Below are 25,323 nucleotides of genomic sequence, written 5' to 3'. Positions count from 1 at the left end.
CGCCGCAAACTACAGCGGAAAAACTACCTTATGAAACCTACCTGGTATCACCTTCAGCGTCAGAGATACTCACCGCAGTCAAACTGCCAAAAAAAAACAACAAGTCACCTGGTAAAGATGGTCTCCCTCCTAATATGCACTAGGCCTCAACACACGTTGTAGCGGAATGGCAAAAACTTCTCTTCATTCTGATAGGGAAAAGGAAGACCTCTTCGACTGATTGGAACGGGTCGGTTGGCTATTAATTCCAGTACTTAAAGAGGGGGGCGAAAAATATGACGGCCGTATCTACCGTGGTATGTCACTAATGGACATTGCTACCATAGTATTCACAATGATTTTGCTGAAAAGGTTCGAGACAGCATGGGGTAAATGGACATGTGAAAGTGCTGAGTTTGTGAGTTAGTGCTGAGATTTTGAAGAGGGAGAGGGTGTAGTGACCGGGTCTTCAGTTTTCCTCTTATTCTCCAACATTTAAAATGTCATAACGTCCCCATAATCAATATGTTTCTTGATTTTGTTGCTATGTTTGGCTCCATATTCTGTGAAAATCTTTGGTGATTCATGGCAGAAGATAATATGCTGGTTGAATTTATAAAACTGGTGAAGGCCTACTTGCATTTGAAATTGAATATAAGAGTGCATGGTGAATAAACTGAGCCCTTTGATGTAGAAAGCGGAGAAAAGAGGGGTACATATTGCTCTCTGTTTTGTTCAAACAGTGCAGAGAGAATAGGAGAAAGAGCACTTTCATGCTTTGATAGTGTCTTTATATGACTGGGCATTGAGGTGTCAAACATGGACTGCTTGAATGACATTGACGCTTTTGCTGCTGATTCAGCAACTGCCCAAGCAACGCTACACAAAATAGCTTATTTCTCTTAGCTACTGGGTATGACGGTCAATGCTGCCAAAATTCAAGTCATGGACCTAAATATACAACCAGAGTATCAGCTTGTGCTTTATAAACAAGAACTTGCGAAGGTCGATAGCTTTACTCACCCTGGCTCGTTTATTAGACTCTCATGGATTCAGATATAAGGCTTCAGTTAGATCTTTTCTCTTCTATGCAGTTGAAACAAAAAAAACTCCATTTTCTCTAAAATCTTTGAAAGTTTTATTTACAATTTCCTTTTTGACGGTATCCATGTTAAAATCAACCCAAATCAGTTTGGCTTTGGGCCGAATCATAGCCCCACGCATTGCTTAATTTATATACTTGACACTATTTTCAAACATCTTGAGTTGAATAGTTCCTGCTAAATTAGGTCCTTTATTATTTTTAATTGTTTTTAATAATATTTTACCAAGTCTTGGCAACTCTTTTAAATTTGCGGGTGATTTGACATTACTGAACCTTTATCAAACATCTAATACTTTGAATGTTACACTCGATTCACTCATTAAGAATTTGAAGAATGATCTTGACAATGAAGTATTCAAAAAAGAGCAATAAAAATTATACTGGGGACGGTCTATACTGCATACGATGAAGGTTTGGCTAAACTTGAACTAACTACATTGGAATCACGACGTCACATCCTTACCATAAACTTTGGTCACAAGTGCCTTAGTTCTGACTATCATCGACGTTTTCTCCCACCCTTTAAAGAAAATCCCCCAATCCTTCCTAATACAAGACTCAATGCTCGTGGAACTCCAAATACCCAACTGGACCTGTGTCCCCAAATGTTGACCATGAGGTACAAAAACTCTTTTGTCCCCTATTTTGTTTCCCATTTTAATATTTTTTTTTCACTTTTGTTTTATGTTTATCCCCTACATCTGTTTTATTATTGTATTTATTCTGACGTGCTTATGGTAGCTTTTGTGCTATTTTAGCACATTTTGATTTCCATTTTAATATTTGGTTTAATTTCTTGTTTTATGTTATATCCCCTAATATCTGTTTTATTATTGTAATTGTTCTGACGTGCTTATGCTAGCTTTTATGGTATTTTAGCCAATAGATCATATTTTGTTCTATTCTAAACTTGACCATTCAAGGCGGTTCATGTCCATGATTTGTAAGTCTTTAATACCCACTGTTTACGAAAATATCAAATGTTGATATAAATGATTCTGGCCAAGTCCGTAACGGACTGACTGACTCTGATGTAACTTCAAATGTTGATGTGTATCGCCACTGCTGTAACATCATAACACCAAATCCACTGACACAATTGTCAAACAGAATACTGCGTTGGCTTGACCATATACTGAAAGGACGCAATGACTGCAATATCAACCCAGTGCTTTTATCTGCTCCTTTGCCAGGTTGGCGTAGGCGACCAGGCTGGTAATTGAAAAGTTGTTGGACAATTATCAGAAATGACCTCGAACCTATTTATGGATTTCAAACGTTTAGCAGAAGGTGCGAGAGCTGCTGGGACCGGCTTGTAGAACAGCTGGCACATTATGACAAGTGGGCGTCAACTTGTAGAGTTTTCAGGATGCCGGTCGAGGCGTTGGCGTTTGGTCTCGTAACAAGTACAAGTTACTATTACACTAGACCAAAATGTCAAGACCCCCCTCCCCCGTCCTGTTGGATGGCTTTAGCAATTTATTTTGGAAAATGTTTGCCAGTTTAAACTTATAAGTTGCCTATACTCTTTTTGGCTAGCCTTTATTATATGGCTAATATTTGTCCTACGTTAAATGTGAAATCTGGATATTTTCTTTCGGTAAAGAAAGGGTAGAAATTTGGGTAGAAATTTTATTTTTATTTTTCATCTCAGACGGCGTATGCAGTGCAGGCTTCAGTTAGATGGAACCTTCTTGGGGTCACCATTCACCTTTAGGATGCTAACATTGGTAGCTGCATTATTGATGAAATGAAAAAAAAACTAAAGGATAGTCTTTTGAATTATACAATTATATGGATAAAAGAAAACTTGAACCCAGTTTTCCTTTTCAGGTGGAGTTTCCTTTTCAGTTTTTTTTTTCAGTTCAGCTTTCCTTTTCATTAGCCTTTTCGGTTGGGTATTGCTAGATTTTGAAGGCTCTGATTCCCAAGAATGTTGCTTTGTGCTTCTTTACGGCTATCGTAGTTACGGCTAGGGTTGCCACTATTTTACATTACCTTTTACAGCATAATAAACACTAAGTACGATGAATCACACTAGTAAATTATTTCCCTACGAGTGAATTACGGTACGAGTGAATGTACGAGTGAATTATTTCCCTGTAGGGCACTGGTTGAAGCTTGTTCTTGTGGCGTGTGTTTCTGTTGACTGAAGCGGCGGGGGTTGGGAACGGTGTTTATTACTCAAAAGAACAAAGTGTTGAAACTTACACATCAGATTGTACTTGCGTGCTTTGAGGGTTGGGATTTGTAGAGTTACGAGGGCAGATCCGTAAGTGACATACTTGATTCATAGGATAATTTGTAATGCCCTTTTTTGCATTGTTTAAATTTCATCGTTGAGGTAGTCGAAGTTCGTAACGAGTAGGCTAAGTGTACAATCGTCACTGAATGTCACACCAAGGACAACTGGAGTCGAGTTATTAGGATACCAGGGCAAGCAACGTTGGTCAGGGCAAGCAACTTTTCCTTTCAAAGGATTGATGCGCATTACTTTTGTGTTATTAACGTTAATCTGATGCCCTTTTCAACTGCACTGATCGTTGAATTTATCTTTTAGGTCAGTATCTAACTGGGGAATTACTTGAGACTTCTCAATGGGATTGTATCTTTTAATGTTAAAATATCAGCACCATAGACCAAATCTTATATCGGATGTGGAGTAAATGTTGGGGGGGGGTCATTTAAAGAGAAAGCACAACTTGTGGAAAATACTGGGAAATAGGCTTTACCTATACATACCGGGACTTTTTGTCAGGAGGAATGAATCTACTAAATGTTGTTTTCGTTTTATATTATTTTACTTTATTTATTATTTTCATTATTGTACTGAGAGATTATCACAAATACCCGTACTGCAGACAATCATGTCAAATCTAAGTATGTGGTGGGTACCCTGTAGATGTTCCCGACGTGCGCATCAGACACGTCGATCAATATTTTGTATCAGGTGAGGGGTACTTTTCAGAGGGAAGTCATTGCAAAAAATGGCAATTTATGCAAAAATACAGAAATTAATTTTTAGATATTTATATAGACTTTTGGAAGCAGGACTAGATATACTGAATTTTGTTATAAATTTGTATTTTATTTACGTATTTGTTTTATTTGTTTACAGAGGGATTATCACAAATGCCCGTACTGCAGACAATCACGTTAAATCTAAATACGAAGCTGTCAAAAACGGCATTGAGCTGTTGAGCTTGCCGGAAGAGCAACTTGCCAAACAACTTCCCACAGAATCAAGCAGTCTTAGTCCTGTCGGCCCATCTGCTGACAAACTTCGAGAACTTATGGGTGTGGTGAGAGAGATTCAGCGTGAAAGGGAAGTGCTGGAAAAGGAACTTGCATCCAAAACCGTGGATATTAAATTGGTTTTCAGTAATGCTTTGGATGAAGGAAACATAGACGAAGAATTATTGTCATCTAAGATCTTAGAGGAAGCTTATGGCCCGTTGCGAGCCAGGGCAATGGAAAATCTAACGAAGCAGGTACACCTATTTTTCTCTTTGATTTGGGAATTCGGCCATGTTTCACTTCGTGGTGCGATCTCATTTATATACATATATATATATATATATATATATATATATATATATATATATATATATATATATATATATATATATATATATATATATATATATATATATATATATATATATATTTGAATCTTGTAATTAAAAAAAAGTAAATCCACAGTCCTCCTTGTGGAAGAATTTATCAGCTGTTAACTACAGGCGTAATGCCCGAAACATGTGTGTCTTCTGTCCGCCTTATACATGACGTATTAAAACGTAATGCCCTTTGTGTTAGTGAAATCGGATAGGCAAGTCAGGTCATAGATTTGAATAATGATACGAATCAGGTCGGATATGAAATCCCGATTTCAGTTGTTCAAGTTTAGTGCTACGAGTTGTAATAGAGTGGAATTAATATCTCGATATTTTCCAGTGGTTTTGGAGGGGAAGTATTTTCTTAATTTCTAATTTAATTTAATTTTCTAATTTAATTATTTAATAAGTCACATAGCTTAATCCGGACTTGTTTAAAAATAAGTCATTCAGAAATATAAAATCTGCTCAATAGGTTTATTAATTCAAGGTTCACCGATAGACGCAAGTGCCTTATGCTAATGCGTTCTTGTATGCAGGAATTGGGATTTCGAATTCAACAAAAAGCAAATTTTTTACTTTCAAGTTTTTTTTTTCATACAAATTTTTATTCGTTTATTTGTGGATGGGTGTGAAATTTTGAGTGCATGTGGAATGGAAAAATCCTGTTAGTTTCTTTTAACTCTAAAAGTTTTGTGTGTACAAGGGGGGGGGAGGGTGTTGAACGAGTCACTTCGATAAGTTTTCTTTCTTGGTGATTTTCATTGTTTTCTGTAGCTTGTAAATTTTAATATTTGACAAAAAAAAGTTTATTTATTCCAAAATTCATATTGCCTAATAATCTTGGATTTTTCTTTATCCTTTTATCCCCCCCCCCCCTTCTTTTTTAGTGACTTTTTAAGGGATGAAACAAATTTGTGCATGGGTTTCTAAACCTTGTGTTGAGTAGACAGCTGGGAGAAAACACTTTGGAGTGATGGGTGTCTTTGTTTTCTCTCTTCTAAGTATCGCTACTCGTTTTAACGAAACTGCTGTTATAACTATAGTATCGGATTAACCAAATATTTAAAGTTTAACACTGGTAGCATCACAGAACAAAATTTTAACCCTGGTGGCATCATAGTTTTATATTTCTGCGTTTATGGTACAGTGGCGTTCATATTATTAACTAGAAACCCAGTGTTAAGTAAAAGACTAATAATGAAAAATATAAAAGTTCAATTTCTTTTTTACCTCTTAAATTTAAATACTTTTGTATTTCAATTGCTGTGTTTAGTGTGCCAATGAAGCAAATTAAAAGAAGCAATTTAACCATCAGTCCTGATTTTTAATTGCTATTTTGAGATAGGGATTCCGAATATCCATTAATTTAACTTATAATTTTGTTTTTTGAATATTTTTTCACTGAAAATTTGACAAAAATTAAGAAGTCGGTAAAAAATTGATAAAGTCGCGTAGTGATAGGGAAACAGAGAGAGAAAAGCTGATGAAAAAAATTTGCAAATACTTATCTCCCTTACATTTTGAAATATATCTTTTTTTTTAATTAAAAACAAGTCGAAGAAAAAAATTCTCTTAGATTAAAAAAGAATGTTTTATCTTTATGTTTTCAAATTTTTTGCCCCTCTCTTCCTTAGTTCTTTTTAATTAGCTACATTTACTACATTTTGCTACTTTTTTTTAGCCGCATTTACCCGTCTTAATTAGCTACATTTACCCATCTCTACTACATTTTTTAAAGCATCAGAGATATATTGTTTTGAAAAGTAATTATTTACTCTATTGAACTTTCTACTTTGTATTATTCATATTCTTGACTAATAGAAAAAGTAAGAGAGTAATTTTTTGTCATTTATGTTTTGAGTGAGCGATGCATTTAGGGGCCTGGTTACCCTCCGATCACTTTTGACTCTGAACAAGGGCAGAAGAAATTTCGATTTCCAATCGAACAATCCTCCTCCCAAGTTTATATGCTTATATAACCACCCATTTCATAAAAACTTTGTGTTAACGATGGATAACTTGCATAACTTATAGCCCATGCCTCGAGGATGGGGGGGGGCTTGTCAAACTTGGAACCATAGTTATTTAACATTTGGACTATCTAAAAAACACAATATTTTCCAAAGAGTGTTCTAACTATACTTCTTTTTGTAGAAAACTGTTCTGACAGAAATCGAAGAAGTTGCCAATAAATGGATGAAGTCACGTGGTGATGGAGAAACAGAGAGAGAAAAGCTTATGAAAGAATTAGCTACAGCTTGTGACACCTACGAAGACCTCAAGAAAAATCTGAGTGAAGGTGGAAAGTTTTATAGTGACCTTACACAGGTTAGAATGTTTTTTTTATCTATGTTTGAGTGGATTAGTTTAGCTACCTTGGTGTAATTTCTTGGTGTAATTACACCAAGGTTGTTAAATTGTTTAACTTCTATCGTAGTAATAAAACTGCCCGCCTTCTTGACAATCAATTTCAGAGTTGAAATTTCAGCTCTGGCCTTCTCAATAGGAATACTTGACTGTGGCGGTAATTTTGGAAAAGGAGGGAGACTTTATTTGTTTTCTTCTTTGTGTGTGAAATTACCTCGTCAATTTTCTTTCTTTTTTTTATATCATTTCTGGGACTAGCTCATTTCAAGATGACTTGTGTCTTGGTAGAACATTTCAACATGTTTGTATCTATTGGCATTTAAGCGGATCCCGCTCCATTCAACGTGCCTGCGTCTAATTATTTTCTTAACTGATGTGACTCAGATAGTCAAATGTGTTGTGACTGAGGTCGTGAAATTTGTTGTGACTAAGGTGGTCAAATCTGTTGTGACTAAGGTGGTGAAATCTGTTCTGACTAAGGTGGTTAAATCTGTTGTGACTAAGGTGACGAAATCAGTGGGATGAAGGTGGTCAAATCTGTCGTGACTAAGGTGGTTTAAATCTGATGTGACTAAGATGTGTCAAAATAAAAGAGAGTAAGATAGTCAAGGGTCATATAAAAAGAGGGTTTTCATGACAAGCTATGTCTAAGCGGCGAAAAGGTGTGAGTCACGAAAAACCAATGGAAAGCGAAGCTGAGTTGTGAGACAGGTTGTGAGTAATGTGAGTAAAAATTATGCTAGTTGTTAGTAAAAATTATGCTGGCTAGTCGCGAATAGCTAATGAAAAAGAAAGCTATTTAAAAATTGACGAATTTTTTAAATCGTTTTTTTTGTGTATAAAACAGTGTTAATAATTGGTCTCGGTCATTTTCCAAAAATTATATACATTTCTTGAAGTAATTGATAGTAAAATGAAGAAAAAAGTCAATATAAGAAGTTTTATTTGAAGTCATGACTGTAATAATTTGAATTAACGCCAAAAGGAATAGCTGGCAACTCCCTGTCTTCTCGTAAATAACGGTCTTGCAGTTTTCCGCTAGTCGTGAATAATGGCAATGAACAATGGGAAGCTAGTTCGGCTTTGTTTTCCAGTTGGTGAAAAAAGGCCTAAAGTAGTAATGACGACGACCATACTGTCTTTCTATCATACAAAAAGCAAGCATTTGCTTCTTTTTTTATAGTGTCAGTCCAACGAGTATTGGTTAGTAAAGGCCGTATCCATGGAGGGGGGGTTTGGGGGTTTGAACCTCCCTCCCCCCCCCCCCTGAAATGTCTGTCTGACTCGTAAAAACGTAACAAAAATGGACATAAACAAATTTTGTATGCGTTTTTTGAAGTTTTTTTTTGTAACCCCCGCCCCCCTCCCCCCCCCAAAAAAAAAATAGTAAAAGCCCCTCCGAAAAAAAAATCCTGGGTACGTTCGTGTGGTTAGTAATTTTCAATTAACATGTCAGTTGCAACTTATTGTGAAGTTTAACCTTGATTTTGAGACCTCTATCTAGCCTCTGCAATCCTTGGTCTTCCTTTTTGTGAACTATGAAAATTTTGATAGAAATAAGCATTTGCTTTTGGAAGCGCTCTTCCCTTTCAATTAAATCTCAATGGGATTGCAATGCAATGCAATGCAAAAAAAAAATCTAAACAAATATTATAATCCAAGTCTTATGAACATTAAACTTGGAATTATGATAATGTGAAAAAAAAAGGTTTTCAGAATGTCATAATACGCCCACGATAAAAATGTCATAATTGAGAAAAAAAGAGGTAATGGGCATAGTTATAACTTGCAGCCCTTCCTCTGGGAACTGTGGGGGATTAAGTCATCCTCAAAGACATATTAATTAGATTTTCGACTATGCTGAACAAAATGGCTATGTCAAAATTTTGATTGGGAGACTTTTGGCAAAAAACGAGTGTGGAACGAGGCCTAGTTGCCCTTCAATTTTTTGGTCACTTAAAAAGGGCAGTGGAATTTTTAAGTTCCGTTTGAATAAGTCCTTTTACAATATTCTAGGATCCCTGGTTCAATACGATCAACCCTGAAAAAAAAAAAAAAAAACACGCATGTTTTCTTTCCGTGATCTTTCTTCTGGCAAAAAAAAAATACAAAATTCCACATTTTTGAAGATAAGAGCTTGAAACTTCTGCAGTGTTTTTCTCTGAGGCGCTGCACTCGATGGTTAGATTTTCTAATAAGTTCTAACGCGTTGGAATTGTTTCCCCCTTTCTTCGAGCGTGAAGCACATTCTCTCAGATGCGTAACTTTTGATGGGTAAAACTAAACCTAACTGCGTTTGTATATTCAGTACCGTCGTAAAAATTTGATTCTTTTAATGCATCTGTTCGCACCAGCGCGTCGTTTTTTACAGTTTCGGTTACTATTGAGCCGGGTCGCTCCTTACTTACAGTTCGTTACCACGAACTTTTTGACAAGAAATAAAATCTGGAGCATAATTCAGTACTAAAAAGCTGTCGAATTCTAGAGATAAAGAATCCACTTCAAAACCATTGATTTCATTGATACCGGATTTTTCATTGCACATTTAACATCAATACCGTAAAATACTTATTAATCTCAATATTTGCAGTATCGTTTTGTATGATAAAGTAAATTGTTCGATAAAATAAAGGTAATTTCCTTTAAAATTAACTTTCCTTTAATTATAATTCCTTTAATTTCCTTTAATAAAATAAAATTAAAATTTCCTTTAAAATTTTTTCTTAAAGTTTTGCCTTTTTAGTCGTGCTTGATTAATCTTATCTGTTGGAAGGATGGAAAAGGTCAAACTTATAAGTCTTAAAACATTTTTTACCAAGTATATTAAAAAGAAGTAAAGAATTTTTCAATATCGTAAATCCTCTTTGGAAATGACACAAACAGAAATAAAAAAATTGCTTTTGTGAAATTCAGAAGGCTTAAATATTCTATTGCATTCAAGAGATCAAATTTATCCTTACTTAAGTTGGCTCGTTAAACGTTAAAAAAAATTCAAAATTTTAATTACAACTTATAATTGGGTAAATATAGCTCAACCTGTAATAAAACTAGGGTCCTGTCTTGGGTTAGAAACAAACGCTGGGGAAGGGGTAAAATCCTAAGTTTTACTCAATTCCTGGGAAGTTCTTATTTAAATTATCAATCATTTCTCTTTATTATTGCTCTCCTTTCCGTGCCCCCCCCCGAAAATTCTTTTGTATATGCCTGCCGTTGGATATTTTTCGATTATTTTTTATTTATGTATTTATTAAATTTTATCTATTTATTATTATTTTTTATTTATTTATCATTTATTTTTCTACTTTGTTTATTCAATTATTTCTTTTATTATTTAAGGATAGTGAAGCGATTGTAGATAAGAATAAGACCCAGAACCATTCCAGTATACTCTTTTCATGCTCTATATATAGATATTGATCTATCTATGTTTTGTGCTAGAGTTTAGACTGATTATATCTCTAGATTTTAAACAGAATTACTATTAGAGTCAATTTGCGACCTAGGCATAAAACAGGTAGTCCGAGAAGCCTTTGAAATCAGACTCAAGATTAATAATAATATTTCCTTAAATAGGGACTTGGGGGAATATACACTAAATGCTCTGTACACAAATTTAATTCAAAATTATCTTAAAAAATATTTTAAAAACTGGTCACAGAACTGGTCACAAAAAGAACTTTGGGGCTAGGTGCCAAAAAGGCTGAATTAGCAATAAGAACGTGTTTTTAAATTCTTTTTCTTTCATCTCCTCGAATTGCCTTGTTTTACCTCACTTTTTTATCAGTCCTGGTTGAACTTTGCTGAAGTAAGGATGCTGGGACTACTTTGAAAAATTTTAATTTTTGGTTTGATTGGTCGCATGTTAATGTCTTTCTTCTTTTATATATTTTTGTCTTGCTGAGGACGGCCCTTGGACATAGGGCCGAAATATTCATTCAATTTATCTCCACTGCCTTAAAAAAAGATTTCCCTATAGTTCCTCGTGCTTTTGTTGTTTGTTATGGAAAGACAGTGTGGTTTTCGTCGCTTATTTCCTACCAAGTGTTAACAGAACCTTTGTTTTCAGCGATTTTAACATGGTTATGTTTCTCTTTTCGTACTTATATGCAAGATTTCAAACGTATTTAAACATATGCATAATGCATTTGAATATCAGAGAACCCTATTGTAGAGGTCGCGATGAATTCAGCCGCGTAGATGATCAAAAGTTAGCCAGAATTTGCATTCATATGAATATTAATACCTCTCTCTGTCCACCCAAAATTCTCTAGTAAAAATAGTAACAAGAACATATTAGACAAAACTGTTGTTCGTCGACAATGCTGACGAAATAGTCGAATATTGTCCAAACTTGCGATTACCTGGTCTGTTGTCTACTATACATTAATATTCTCGAGAGTAAAGAGACTTACAGACTACGTAGGTAATTCTCTCCATAACCTAACGTAAGATTCTAACTGAGTTCGAGTGTATTAGTTCTGCGCAGCTACGGACAAAATTTGTTCCGTAATATTACATAATGTTACAAAGTGTTAGCCTCATACTAGTATGAAAAAAGGTAATTAGAATTCATATCAGGTTGCAGAGAGTCGGTGACCCTCAGTTTGAACTCAGTTGAACAGAATTGAAAGATGGAAAATACCAAGAATAAGTGAAAGGTGCATCCGGCTCTGCAATTCAAGAGGCCTCGTGCTTGCATTTATTAGTATTATTAATTAATTATCAATTTTAGTTTTAATAAAAACTTTATTGTTATCAATTACTTGTCCAGAAATTCAATTTTATTGCTGCCCATCGCTCATTTGACATTATGTTTTTTTTAGCTTTTAGTTGCCTTCCAGTCTAAGGTTTTAGATTATTGTCTTGCAAGAAAAACTGAAAAAGAGGACACTCTAAAGGGATTAACGTCGTCCATTGCCGCATCTCAGCATGGATCTCCTCCAAATGCACCCCGATACCACGAAGAGTTGAAGCAACCCCCTCCACGCCCTCCACCACCTGCACCTACTCTCAAGGTACGATTTTTATTTACCAAATTTTCCTGCAAGTAGGCTAAAGGAATAAAGAATTCTTTTTTTAGTATCCGCCCCTCCTTTCAGTGATAACTCATTATATTGCTAGTAATCATATCCGTGTCGTATTACGAGCCAACAATTTCAACTGTGTTTAGCTTATAAATTAAGACTGTGTTTGGATTGTTCTTTCAGTCTTTTATTATATGTCTTTTTACAATTTTTTATCAATTCAAAATTATATTTAGATGTTTAGTTGACGAGAATATACCTTTCGATAAATCATAAATTTGTAATTTGTAATTATACTTGACCGTTTTCTTCAATAAGAAGAAGAAACTGGCAATTATTTAAAATGCTAGTTGGAGCTTTTAATTGTTTACAAACAGAAAAACTACCAAAAAAAGAAAATTCACTTTTTCGTCCTTTTTTCTTTTTGTTGTTCTTTTTTTTTCTTTTTTTTTCCTTTCCTTTAAAAGTTTGATTTTATATTAGACGTTTTTGCATTCGTACAAAATGCCAATTTAAATAATAATAATTTGTGGAACGGAAAAAAAAATTCCGAAACCAAACCAGCCAGACATTTTTTTTTACTGCCCCTCAATAATTGCCGGAACTTCTCGGCTTTTACAACGACTTGGCTTGAACTTATATCATGGATGCTTAGGAAATTTTTTACTCCAGCCATGTTCAAGTAGCAGCAATTTGAAAACACTTGGTCCACTTGGATGATGAACCATCCAATTAAAACATAAAAATATAATTCATTAATATTGATTAATTGAGAAGTCAATTGCAAGTAATATAAGTATACTTAAAATATTTCGCTCTCTCCCATGGAGTTCCCACCTCCTTAAATAATGCTAACCTAAATAAGGATTACAACATAGTATCGATGAATCGATAGACTGATTCTTACTGTTTAACCGACGGGCCTGCTTCTCCGTCGGCCCTGTGGCAGCTGGGATCGAACCCTGGTCCCCATAATACTAAGCAGAAATCAGTCCACTCTGCGTACAATATGATTATAAGCGAACATCATTACCGGAAGTAGTAAGTTTCGCCATCTATGTCCTCCACTACTATCAACTTATCGCAGCACACTTTCTGCTCCCTCTCACGAAATTCCCACTTCCTCAGATTGTTTCGTATAAGCTCTCCCCAAACCCATTTTCTTTGGTATGACCTCAGCTGAAATGCCAATAGCATAAATTTTGGCCGTCTGACATCCTTCAACTGTAATATGGATCCTAACCTGTTGTAGGGTAATTGACCTAGACGATGTAAACACTTTAGTACGGTTTATTTTATTTTATTGATTATTTTTTATTGTTATTTTTATTATTGCTCATTCTTTGTTTTGATTTACTATCTAAGAAAAAATCTATTAGGGTCTTGTAGGTTTCCTTCACGCTATACTCAACCTATACAATAGGATAGATTAAGGCCTTTCTGATACCAGAAATGGGTATAAAATATCTGTTTGATCGTCTCAGTTTTTTAACTCAGTTTTGCTATTTGTATCTGGAGTTTTGTGTGTGTGTGAAAAGCTTGGTTAATCTTTGATTCCAATTATGAGCTTTGATTTTGGCCCTTGTGCATTTGAACAGTATTTGGTCGAGGTTCATCAGTGGCCCGGCCGAACTTGTACTATGGGCTGGTTTGCCTGGGAGGGAGTGTGTGTCATGAATGGGCACTGGTTCAGGTATGGTATGTTTACACCTATTAGTAATAATTTGTTTTTAACTACTATTCCTCAAAAGCGGAGTAAATAAAATAATAAAATAAAACAAAAAACAAACAAAAAAAATCATTAAAAAAACATTGGATGACAAAAACACAAGAAAATAAACCTGATTACAATAAAAGGCAGATAAAATGGTGGAACGGATCAAGGCTTAATGAGACATCATCTAATAGCTTAGATCTTAGTGTCGAAGAACTGTTGCTCTTTGACTTTATGCCTATTTGACTTATGCTTACACCTCATGTTTGATTTTTATTTTGTTTCTGCAGGAATACGAATTCAACTTTATTATCTTGCATTAGCCTTTTATCAATAAAGTATTATCTCCTTTTATTATCTCATGAAAGTGTTATTTTTTCGGTTTTGTTTTTCTTCGTTTAGCAGCTAAGTGGTTGCTTATTCGGTTTTTAATTTTTTGCTAGGTATCATTTTATTTTTACCCCCATACCCATTGCAGCACCAAACCCTCTGATACCATCACAGCTACACAAGCTCTTCCTTCACCCCAATCTATTCAAAGCTTCAAGCTTCACCCCCTCCCATGAAGTTCAAATTTCCCTTAAATCCTTTCTTACGACCTTGTCCCACCCATTCTGGGGTGACCTTCTTTTTGTTTGGCACAATAGAAATGAAATTATTTTCTAGAAACACAGTAGTGGTTATGAGTATCTGCTGGCATTTTCTTCTTTTTATATAAATTGATAATTTGTTGAATAAATTTTGACTGTTCAAAAATTTTAAATAACGGGGCTACCCGAGGGAATGCACACGGAACCAAAAGAGTACTTGGACCATTTTTACCCCTGCCCGCTACTTTAAGATTTAGAACTTACACACGCAGGATTGTTTTTTCAGAGGAAGGTAAAAAATTTAGTAGGAAGGAGTAGACTGAAAAATAGCATAATATTGTAGAATTAAACACAAAGTCCCAAAAACGTCATACCCACCATGAAATTTGGGAGGGGGGGGGGACAAAGTGTCAATCGTTTGTCCATCGTTCTTCAGTTATTATGGTTTTGGCAACGTGCATATTTTTTATTTATTTACTACGTTTAATTAATTCATTTAATCTAATCATTTTAATCCACTAGTATTTAAGTGGTTAATAAAGCTTATTCTAATTCTTATTCAATCTAATTCTTTTAATCTATTAATTTCTCCGTGAATTTTTATAATGTTGACTGCTATTAAGTTGCCAATCTTGTGGTGGAGTTCGAAAACAAGATATTTTTTGTCGAGAAATGACATATTTTTCTAGATTATTGGAGAATGTTAGTGAGGGGGTAGTTACCTTACTTTTGGGCACCATTTGGTGTATCTGCAGTTGTTTTAGACCACTTTAAAGATACTGAAAATTTGTGCTGCGGAAGAGGTAGCACAATAATTGTAGTTGAAACGGGAGGAAAATAAGGAAGTTCACAATTGCTCTGAGCATACTGTTAGTCTGAACTACTTTTTGTTCTTGAGTTTTTTTTTATATATATCTTTCTGCTCGTACCTAACGATATTCTAAAACAATATTAAGGAGTGAGGTTTTTTTCTTTTTGTAGGAGCAAATCTACACTCCTTCCTCTGCACCGATGGCAGAATCTGCACCACCGTCGCAGCCACCGTCTTTGCCATATCCAGTTCAGTCCAGTGGAATGCCTCTGCCTAATTATCAATCTTACCAAGGATACTCCACACAGTATTCACCATACACCCCGATGCCGGGTGGTTATAATCCTTATGGGAGTTTTCCTCCTCAGCCATTTTACCAGCCTTCACAATTGTATCCTCCCCATCATAGCTACTCTCCGCAGCAGGGCTACCCTCCTCAGCAGGGTTTCCCTCCTCAGCAGGCGTATCAGCCCCAACCGAATCCTTCAAGTGGACAGGGCTTTCCTGGTTAGTATTTAGTTGACAGAGTGTTTAACGGTATTTCTCATATCCCAGTAGCAGGAACACAAGTGAAAAAAATTTATGATGATACTTTGGCGAAACAAGGCCAATCTAGCTCGCAGCCAGGTCAGCCTAAGTAGATCTTAGGTTGGAACTAATTGCGTTCTTGCTATTTCAACTATAAGAAATTAAGAACCAGAGAAATATCAATGATAAGACAATTTGATCTTGTGTTTATTTCTGCTTTTTATATTTTTGGAATGCGTAGAAAGGAGGCATAAATTTTGGAATGAAAACTAAATTTTAAATTATAGTAATAAAAAGTTGCCATTCTCACTTTGATCCTGTTTAGTGAAAATAAAAACTTAGAAAGTTTATGTTGCTCTCCTTAAACTGTGTAGTAGAACTGAAAAAACGGAAAAGAGAAGAATGTGTTATTTTTTTCGAATATTAGTTGAAAATGAGAAGTGTGGCGATGTTATGACAGTTCTTCCTTCCGATTTTTTTCTTTCGTATTTTATATTTTTCAATGGCTTTTTTAAACGTTTTTTATTTGTTTTTTTTATTTTCTATTTGTTGCTTAGTATTTTGGCAATATTCAGGATCGCCCAAGTCCTCCATCCTCCCTTTCTATACTTGGTCCCCTTTCTCCCCTGATTTGTTGTGAGTTTTCATGAAAGAAAAGCATATATAGTCCAAAAATATTACAGAGCCCCCATACCATATGCTGAGTGTTCATTCCCCCCTCCCCTATCATCCCCTGGAAGATCTTGGATGGAGTCTTTTGTATGTAGTGTGTTTGTGTAGTTTAATGCTTATTCTCAATGACATTTTCCTGATTGGCTGAAATTTTGTGATTGGCTTCAATCAGCGATAGCTAAATTGCGGCATTAGTGAAATTTCATTGTGAGTGGGCGTTCAGTGTGTTGCTGCCTGTTCTTCTTCAAGTACACGTGATTTTTTTTTTCTTGTTAAGTATGTACTTTAGAGCATCATCGGTTTGGATGCTTTGTGACCCTCGAAAAATTAAGAATTTGCTCTATGTGGATATGCTGTGGCCATATATTGGCAATAAACTAAGTTTTATAAAAATTTCATTCTAAGTACCAAGGACATTAAAATATTTTGCGCTCTGGAACCTTCTTAGGTCCATTTATACGTGAAAACCGTCATTTTCTGTAAATTTTCTTTTATTTATCTCTAAAATTCAAATTTTTTAGGGTAGTGTCACAGTTCTGTCATTTTAGCCCCGTTGAACCATGAAATAACTTAAAGGAAACTAATTTGCTAAATATAGCAATGCTTTTCGCTGTAAAAAATTTACACGTCGACAATTTGGTAAAAGCTTTTCCCTGGTTTTTCATCCATATTTTCTTCGCTCTTCTTTGAATTTGATTTTTTGTTAGAAGCGAAAAGTACTTAGCTAAATATAGACGTCTTTTCATTAAAATTTGAAGTCTCTTTTTTTCATTTAAGACATATATGGATATGTAAGTTTTTATGCATTTTATTCATACAATTTAAATTCCATTTTCACTGTCTTTAGTACTATCTTAGTCGTCCTGTCATCGTATTATAATTAAGATATTTATAACTAAATGTGCTCAATATGGATATGAAACTGTTCTGGGATCCCTCATGCTCTAAAGAACAAACTTTATTTATCTATATGCGTGGTTGTATTTTTCGTTTAGTTTACTGTTGTTTGGTGGACTAGCAGCGCGCTTCTGGAAGAGAAAGTCCATAAAATCTCATTTGGGCCTTTATTCTTTAATTTAAATCTCAAATTTTTTTTCTATAACCTGATTTGACTTCATTTACTTAAATTGCACGATCTTTTATTGTTAGTTTGATCTAGATACCAAATATTTTGGCTTAAATGCAGTTTTGATTTTATTGACACTCTTATCAGCCTGTGCTAGTTTTCATCCCCCCTCTTCGCCAAGGTTGAACCCAAGTTTGAGTTGTAGAAATGTTACAAATCACATATTAGTGTGATTACTTAGTATTCAATTCTTTAATTTAAACCCCAAATCTTTCTTTAACCTGATTTAACTTTATTTGCTTAAATTGCACAAACTTTATATCGTAATGGCTTAAATATAGTTTTGATTTTTTCTTCTTTTTCTTACCCTCCTGGAATACACAGACCTGGATTAGTTTTTATTCTCCTCTTTTCGTCAAGGTTGGACCCAAGTTCAAATTGTAGAAACGCTACAAATCGCATATTAGTGTAGTGCGATTTGTTTCTAAATCGCACAATACAAAAGGTTAGGTTTTTTTACAGACTGAATTTGATACCAAACATTTTGGCTTAAATACAGTTTTGGGGGTAGTTGCCCCCCTCCCCCATAGCAAATTACGTCTCTTGTGTGAAAGCCGCTTAAGATATCATCCGTCTAGGGCCAAACGATAAACAGGTCGTCCCCTAATGGGACGGGAAAGGACTAAAAGGAAGTTCGAACTTCATGGGAGGGGATAAAGAGTGAAGCATTGAGTTGATTGGGATGAAGGAGGACCGTACGTAGCTCTGTTTACCTTAGGTGGTTTGGTTCTGCGATTAATTTTTGGTAGTAGTAGAATGACGTAAAATAAATACCTGCCTGAGCGCGTTGCTGGTTTGTAAATGTCATCAGTTTTAAATAATTTTAATTTAAAAAATTGTAACAAAGAGGAGGGTAATGATAGCCATTGAAAACAAAGGAAAATATATGGCTCGAAGCCTCTGCTCAACCATCTTCAGTGCAAAATTATCAGTAAAAATGAAATACACCTAAAAGTCCGCAAGACAATATAAAAATAAAAAAAAAAATAAATAAAAAGAGGCCTGTCCAAGCAACAGTAAAATAAAAACAATAGATAAAAGTCCTCGGTATTTTTTATTTTTATGTATATTTTTTTATTCTTTATGTAGAAATAATGTAATAAGTAATACTATACAATTTATTTTGCTGCTATAGAATTTATAATAACTTAGCTCCATAACAACTCAAAGTACACGATTCTATGTATATGCTGTTTCATAGACATCGATTTCATTGATAGAATTTTTTTCCGCTCTTTCCTTCAACAATTCGCTGCATCTTCGGAAGTCTAGTGGACCAACCAACAAGAACTGTTTCGTTAAGTTCGGTCTTTCATTTCTGGGTATTCTAATACTTTTTGAACTGGTTTCAAAGTGGGCCCCTAAATGCCAATAGTTATTCCTCCAAGTTTGGTCTGATCAACGTTTCAGTAAAATTGTCGACTGTAAGGAATTAATCGATTTTAATTTTGACCTGGTAGGTAGAAGACCATGCTCGCTTAGCCTTTTTAACTTTGCGTCGTAGCTTTTGAATAGTGTTGTCTACGAATGTCCCTCTCTTCTTCTTTTTTATAATTTTGTACAGTGTTCCAGTCGCGACCAATGAAACGTTTAGGATCAGATACAGTGCTTTCAAGATTTGTGGTTTACTTATTGCTTGCAGCACCGCCAATTAAGCGTTCACCATCTGATGTGAAGGCAATACAAGATGGGATAACCCTATCACCATGGCCATTAGGAACGATTTCTACGTGGCCATTTTGAAGATACCAACACGTAGTTGGAACGTTCCAAGATGAATGCCTAAAGCAGTTCCCGTATTTTTATCCTTTTTGTGTCGCCTTTTGCAAAACCCATAGCCAATAGAATAAGAACAAGGCCTTGTCCAGCGGAGGTGTTGCTGGGTTCAACCCCTACCCCCCCCCCCTCCCCAAAAAAAGGAAGAAGAAGAAGATTGTCTGACTCGTAAGAAAGTTATAAAATTAATAGAAACAATTTTTGATGTTTTTGTAATCCCCCCCCCCCCCCGAAAAAAAAAATTTTGGATACGCTCTAGTATAAGAAGCACCAACATTTTCATTGCTAACTTTTTAAAATATTTTTGCAAACCATAAAAGTTTTCAACTTTTGCTTTAAAGTTAAACTAAATATGAACTTTCTTTTATTTAGTTTACTGTTTGTCTTCTTATAGTGTCCTGTGGACTTTCATTCATATTTTTCTGTTTTTTACTGCTAATTTTGCGCTAAGAGCGGTTGGACGGAAGTTATACTCCTTTTTTCTTACATTTTTTTTGTCAGCAGTTTGATGTGGTGCAAGTTCTATATTTGAATATTTTGGGTTTGCTTTTTATTATCTTTTTTTTTTGGTTTCGAAATTTTTATTTTGTGCATTTTTTGTTTGGTTTCCTTTTTTTTGCTTTTGATTTGTGTTTTATACTTTTGGTTGGCTCTTTATTGTACTTTACCGCATATCATATACGGGATCTTTGATGCTAGCGTTATTTTCTTAGACTTTAAATGAGCCTTCTTTTTCTGATGCTGGCTTTCTAAAGAAGAGAATCGTATGTGCAAAGTTTCATGGTGCATCCATTATTTTTTAGTATAACACAAGAGTTTTTATACAATTCATCAGATAGATATCTTATTTGGTATAAATACGAAAACGGAAGGAAACATTGAGTTTATAAAAAGGGTGTTAAGACGTAGCAGCTGAAAAGGTAGCATCACACCCCAAAAATGGGCGTATCCGATATTTCGATAATTTTTGGGAGTAAAGTAGTAGTTATTCTTTCAAAAAAGCGGAATATTCATATAGTTAAAATGTCCCAAATTTGGGAGGGGGCATTGGCCCCCTAAGATCCCCCCCATCCTCGCGATTTTAAAAAGTTCTATTTGTGGAGTTTTTTTTTAAACATGGCTTTTTGAAACTTTTATTTAAAAAAAAGAAGAAACAAAATTGCCCCCCTCCCGTTAGATTTTAGAAAATATATGTTCGCCTTTGTTAGCCTTCTTCCAGTTTTTTACAAAAATTTAAGAAAAATTCTGAACTTCCTTCAAAAGAAATAAGTAGAATCACATCAAGATGCTTTGATTTTTAATGGTATTGGATTAATTGATTTTACCAAATCCAGAAATGCCCTTTTTTCAAAATATATCCCCATAAATTTTAATTCCGCTGAAAACAAGTTGCTATTATTGGCAGCTACTTTAAACAGTAAATCCTAACAGAACCTATTCACTGCCTGACGTTTTAGATCATAATAACGCGACCAATCATATGCACAAGTTTTAGTGGAATTAGGCATAACTTCAAAGAAAAGAAAAAAGTTGACTACATGGAATATATGAGAACGAATAGTGACTTTTGTAGCAATTAAGAGATTTTAGAGGATGGCATGGGCCAGATTCCCCCCCCCCGCGTGGAGTACGTCTCTTGTCTATAATGCTCTATAATATTCTTAGTAATGTAAAACCGTTTATGCCTATTATCCTCGGGAACTGATTCAAACTGATGTATTGGTTCACTATGTATAACCATCAGACGTTGATCTACAATATCAATGGTGTTGGGGCCTGGACCGCCAGGAATCCTAAATTTTCTTGAACTTTTGGGCATCTCTTCACCAAATTATCAGGTAAAATTTGTATTTATTGGGTACGGGCATGGTCTACAATGCTATAATGCCATTGTCAAAACCTATTTACCAGTTATCAAAAATAGACGTGAAAAACCCGATGCTATTTTTGTCATTTTCATGATCTTGCAAATACGGTTTTTTTCTTAGAAGGGCATATTGCCTAACTGGGGTAACTTGGACGGGGGTTAAAATTAACCCCTTTTTCTTAGTTCCAGGCTATCCGGCTTCTCAACCAAACCCAATGCAACCACCTTATCACCGCCCTTGGTAACCTGTAACTGCGAAATTGTAGAAGTTATGTCGAAGGATTTTTGTACTTGGAGAAATTGAAGAGACTATATGTTAGTAAAGTGTGTGATATCCATTTCGATGAGTTAATAGATAAATTTCATAATTCTAAGTATTTTTGTCAGTGTTGTCATGCTAATGCAATCGTCAATAATCGTTGGTGCAAAGACAAAAAAGATGACCAAATACTTGTTTTGATGTTACGTCATGTCTTAGGGTTTTTGTCAATCTTTTGGAATTCGACAATAAAGTTATGTTCTTAGTTATAAATTATTCTTCAGTTAAATCTATATTTTACTAACCTCTATACATACCTACGTTATCTGTATTACTTTGGCCTTAAACCTTTAAGAAAATTTTTGAATTTCCTTCAAAAGGATAATGCTAATTTGCTTCGATCTAAAATGGGTGTTATCTTGACTAAACGATGCTATCAAATCTAGAAAAAACCTTTTTTTATAAGAAAATAAACAAAAAACTGTTGCCACTGAAAAGAAGTTGCGATTATTGACAGCTACTTTAAACAGTAATTCTAACATCATCTATTCACTGACCCCACCAGTCCTATTTAAAAGTGTTTATAAAATGGGGGGGGGGGCTTAGAAAAACGAAGGAAAGTGAATTATATATAATATATAAATCCCAAAAATGTATATATTTTAAAATAAAAACTGAAGATCTAATATTGGACTTATCAGAAATTATTTCGATAGTTGGATCAACTTAGGGATATTGTCTTAAGACCATTTTCACCTACAATCTTAAAAATTTTGATTTCGGTAATAATAAACCACTTAAGCCTTAATGTCTTATAAGTTGCCTAAGGTATAAAGTTTCTTCTTTTCATCTGTAAGCCTCAAAATTAAATGTCGACTTAAATAGTCCATTACTATCCTGTGTTTAATGAGCTTATTGCGACTGATTTTTGTAAATTTTGATCTTCAATAGGCAATTGGAAATATTTAATTGTGTTCAGAAGCATTTATTGAAACGTATTGCAATTAATTATTTGTATTTTATGCTTCAGATAAGCTGCAATTTATCCTTTAACATATAGCAAATTATTGGTATATCTATCAGTATAACCTAACATTTTGGTTATTACAAAGTTTTTTTGGGTGTGCAAGAGCTTTCTCATTTTTAGCAAAAAATCCAATTTATTGTAATCGCATTTAGTAGAGCACAATAATTAGGCTTATTCATTAAGTTATTGCAATTAATTGTTGTAAGCTCTGTTCAATGTGTGGCCATGTTGACGTCCTCAGTAAATTATAATTAACCCGGGTTGTGACTGGAGCCAAATGTCAAATAGACGCCTATGTCGACACAAAAAGACACATATGTCTATCCAATACCAAATCTGTCCACCTCTACCCGGCCCGTTAGTTTAAAGTTTTGTCTCTATAGTTATACCCGCAAATACCTTTTTCAGTACCTATTTAAATACCTGGCTCTGTTTTCCCTGGTATAAGTCCTTGTTTTACGGAAGAAAAAATATTGTGCCTTTGTTTAAGTTTAAGTAGTGAGTGTATTTGGAAATTAGACTGCTTTTTCATGATATTTCATCCTAATCTTGTACACAACTTTGTATATATTTTTAGTATTCTAAGTATGTTTAAAAAAGCTGAATAACTTCTTTTGAATTCTGTGCTAACAAAATATCGTATGATAGGATTTTTTTCTGCCTAAAAGCTGAATCTTGAATTACCCCCCCCCCTCCCTCTTCCCTGCCTGGGGTGCTGTTTTATTTTGATTACAATAATGCTAATAGATAGACATAACTATAAAATTTATGACGAGAAATTTTGCGTAAGCGGGATGAATCCTTTTGTTTTTCAGGACAAGGGGGGGGATCATACCATCTTCTCGGTTGGATCAGAGGAGAGATAGATGTCTCTCCTATCGTCAACCTACTTTTTTAAACCTTCTGCCGTCTCTCAAAAAAGCTATTGAGACTATTTTTTGAAATGTTCTTTGAACCGCTACTTATGAAAATTTCGACTAAGGCGTGCATTTATTTTTTAAATAGATCCATAACATACCTACACAGACGGGGGTAGGTGGGGGAATTCCTTCGGGTCTGAAGTTTCTCCTGTAAAGACCCTCTGATGGTGCAAAAATATAATTTTATGTGTTATGATTACACAATTAGAGGTGAACTACAATAATAATTAGTTGATATTTATCTTAGTGTGTTTTAATTAACATATTTTACTCTTCTTATTTAATTGCGAATGTTATGAAAGCCTTAAGCTGTCAAGTCTTTCTCTGATGGTTATTTAGTGGTTGTTTTTTCTCTCGCCGATTTTGAGTTGTTCTTATTGATAGGTGTGTTTTACTTAGCCCTTTGAAGTATGCATAATTTTGAAGGAAAAAGCATTCTAAATTTTAGCTTAACTGTGTTTCAAGAACACCGGTCAAACGTGAACTGCCTAATTTAATTAATTTTGATTAAAGCACTTTTTGTTTCTTGTTATCTACATGAAGCTAGAACGCTTCTTGTTCTTCTTTGAATGTTTTTGCTGATGTCCACAAACGCAGAGGGCAACTTTCATAACCCTTCAATGCTGATTGGTATAATGCCAAACTTGCTATATGACACGTGAAAAATGAAGTCATTAAAGTACAAAAATCTTTAATAATCGTAATTTGCTCATTTTTTATTGATTTTCTAATTAAAAATAACGTTCATGAAATTTTTTTTAAAATTAACTTTGTTATGCAAACACGTGTTGATGTCACTGTTGTCAAATAATATTCTTCAAAAGCTAAACATCGCGTTTGGGTTGGCTCAAATTTTAAGTAAACGACACTCGGAAATAATTTCAGTTTTAACTTGTAAATTACTTGTTACATTCATTGTGAAATTTAATGTTTGTGCTCTCATAGCAAAGTCACAGTAACCGCCTAGATACATTTATGTGACAACAGTGGCTAAGTAGTTCTGAAAACTGCAAACGTCAAACCATTTACAATACAAAGGGCTAGGTTTGATTGTATCCGTTTAATCTTGTGTTTTTCCTGTAATTAATGTTTCTTATATATATAATTTTCTTGGGAATAAATCATTAATTATCTTTTAGGTGAATGAGTAATTTTTAAGACCGTTTGAAGACCGTGTGACCGTGTCTGTAATCGGCCAGTGCTTTATCTCGGACAAATATTATGTATAAATGTGTCTTTCCTAAACGTGATAAGCTGATTTTCTAATCTTGGGTTAGGATCTTGTGTGGGATTTTCTATGAAAGAAAATAATTTTGGCATCTCTAATGATTGGTTGGGATTCTCAATTAATGAAAGAGGCCTGATCAAAGGGAATGAGGATGCAATTCTGTTGGTTCAGCTTTTTTTTTCTTTCTTTTTTTTTTGCAAAATGCGCCCACAATATTGATTCACTTGTCACCATCTTAATAAAGTCCTCAATTTTTATGTTGCTGGAGTAACACTTTGGTTTTGTCCTGTTTAATTTTTTCTTCCTAGCCAGCAGGTTATTGCTAGAAAGTGGCAAGGGTCTAACATTTTTTTTTTTTTTTTACCGAAAGTGTGGTCCTCAGGCTGGATTGATGACTATGATGTCACATTTTAGAAAGTTGTGTAATTCATATCCGGGGCTGAAAAGGATGGTTTTTGCTAGCAATTGAGCCAGAGCCTACAGTGTGTCAGTCAAAGGGGAGTTCTATAGTTTTTATTGGAGAAGTGCACCTAAGTAATCGTTCCAATGAGTCATATTTTTGCTTTCGACCGGAAAGCTCTGTTTTACCAGGTAAGCTAGCAGGTATCAGTTCCATATCGAAGTTGGACTAAAATTAAAAAGTGCATAAGATGTGCAACGGTTACCTGGCCCAATTCTCAATAAAATGGGAGCTTTGCCTTTGCTCCTTTCTA

General features: G+C 34.7%; 1 protein-coding gene across 1 annotated transcript in view; it reads left to right on the top strand.

The window, feature by feature from the left end:
* The window catches only part of ALiX (programmed cell death 6-interacting protein-like protein AliX), a 109,598-nt gene extending 84,935 nt beyond the window's left edge, over positions 1-24,663 (top strand). The window contains exons 11-15 of the mRNA XM_089101617.1: positions 4,203-4,575; positions 6,856-7,029; positions 11,892-12,083; positions 15,378-15,714; positions 21,360-24,663. Of these exons, the coding sequence (XP_088957743.1) occupies positions 4,203-4,575; positions 6,856-7,029; positions 11,892-12,083; positions 15,378-15,714; positions 21,360-21,421 (1,138 nt within the window). The 3' untranslated portion in view covers positions 21,422-24,663. The remainder of the gene's footprint in view (positions 1-4,202; positions 4,576-6,855; positions 7,030-11,891; positions 12,084-15,377; positions 15,715-21,359) is intronic.
* Positions 24,664-25,323: the final 660 nt, after the last annotated feature.

This window comes from Artemia sp. Qi Xiang Cuo, chromosome 15, assembly GCF_049724085.1.
Source record: "Artemia sp. Qi Xiang Cuo chromosome 15, ASM4972408v1, whole genome shotgun sequence".
Lineage (NCBI taxonomy): Eukaryota > Metazoa > Arthropoda > Branchiopoda > Anostraca > Artemiidae > Artemia > Artemia sp. Qi Xiang Cuo.
This window is presented reverse-complemented; position numbering and strand designations above follow the sequence as displayed.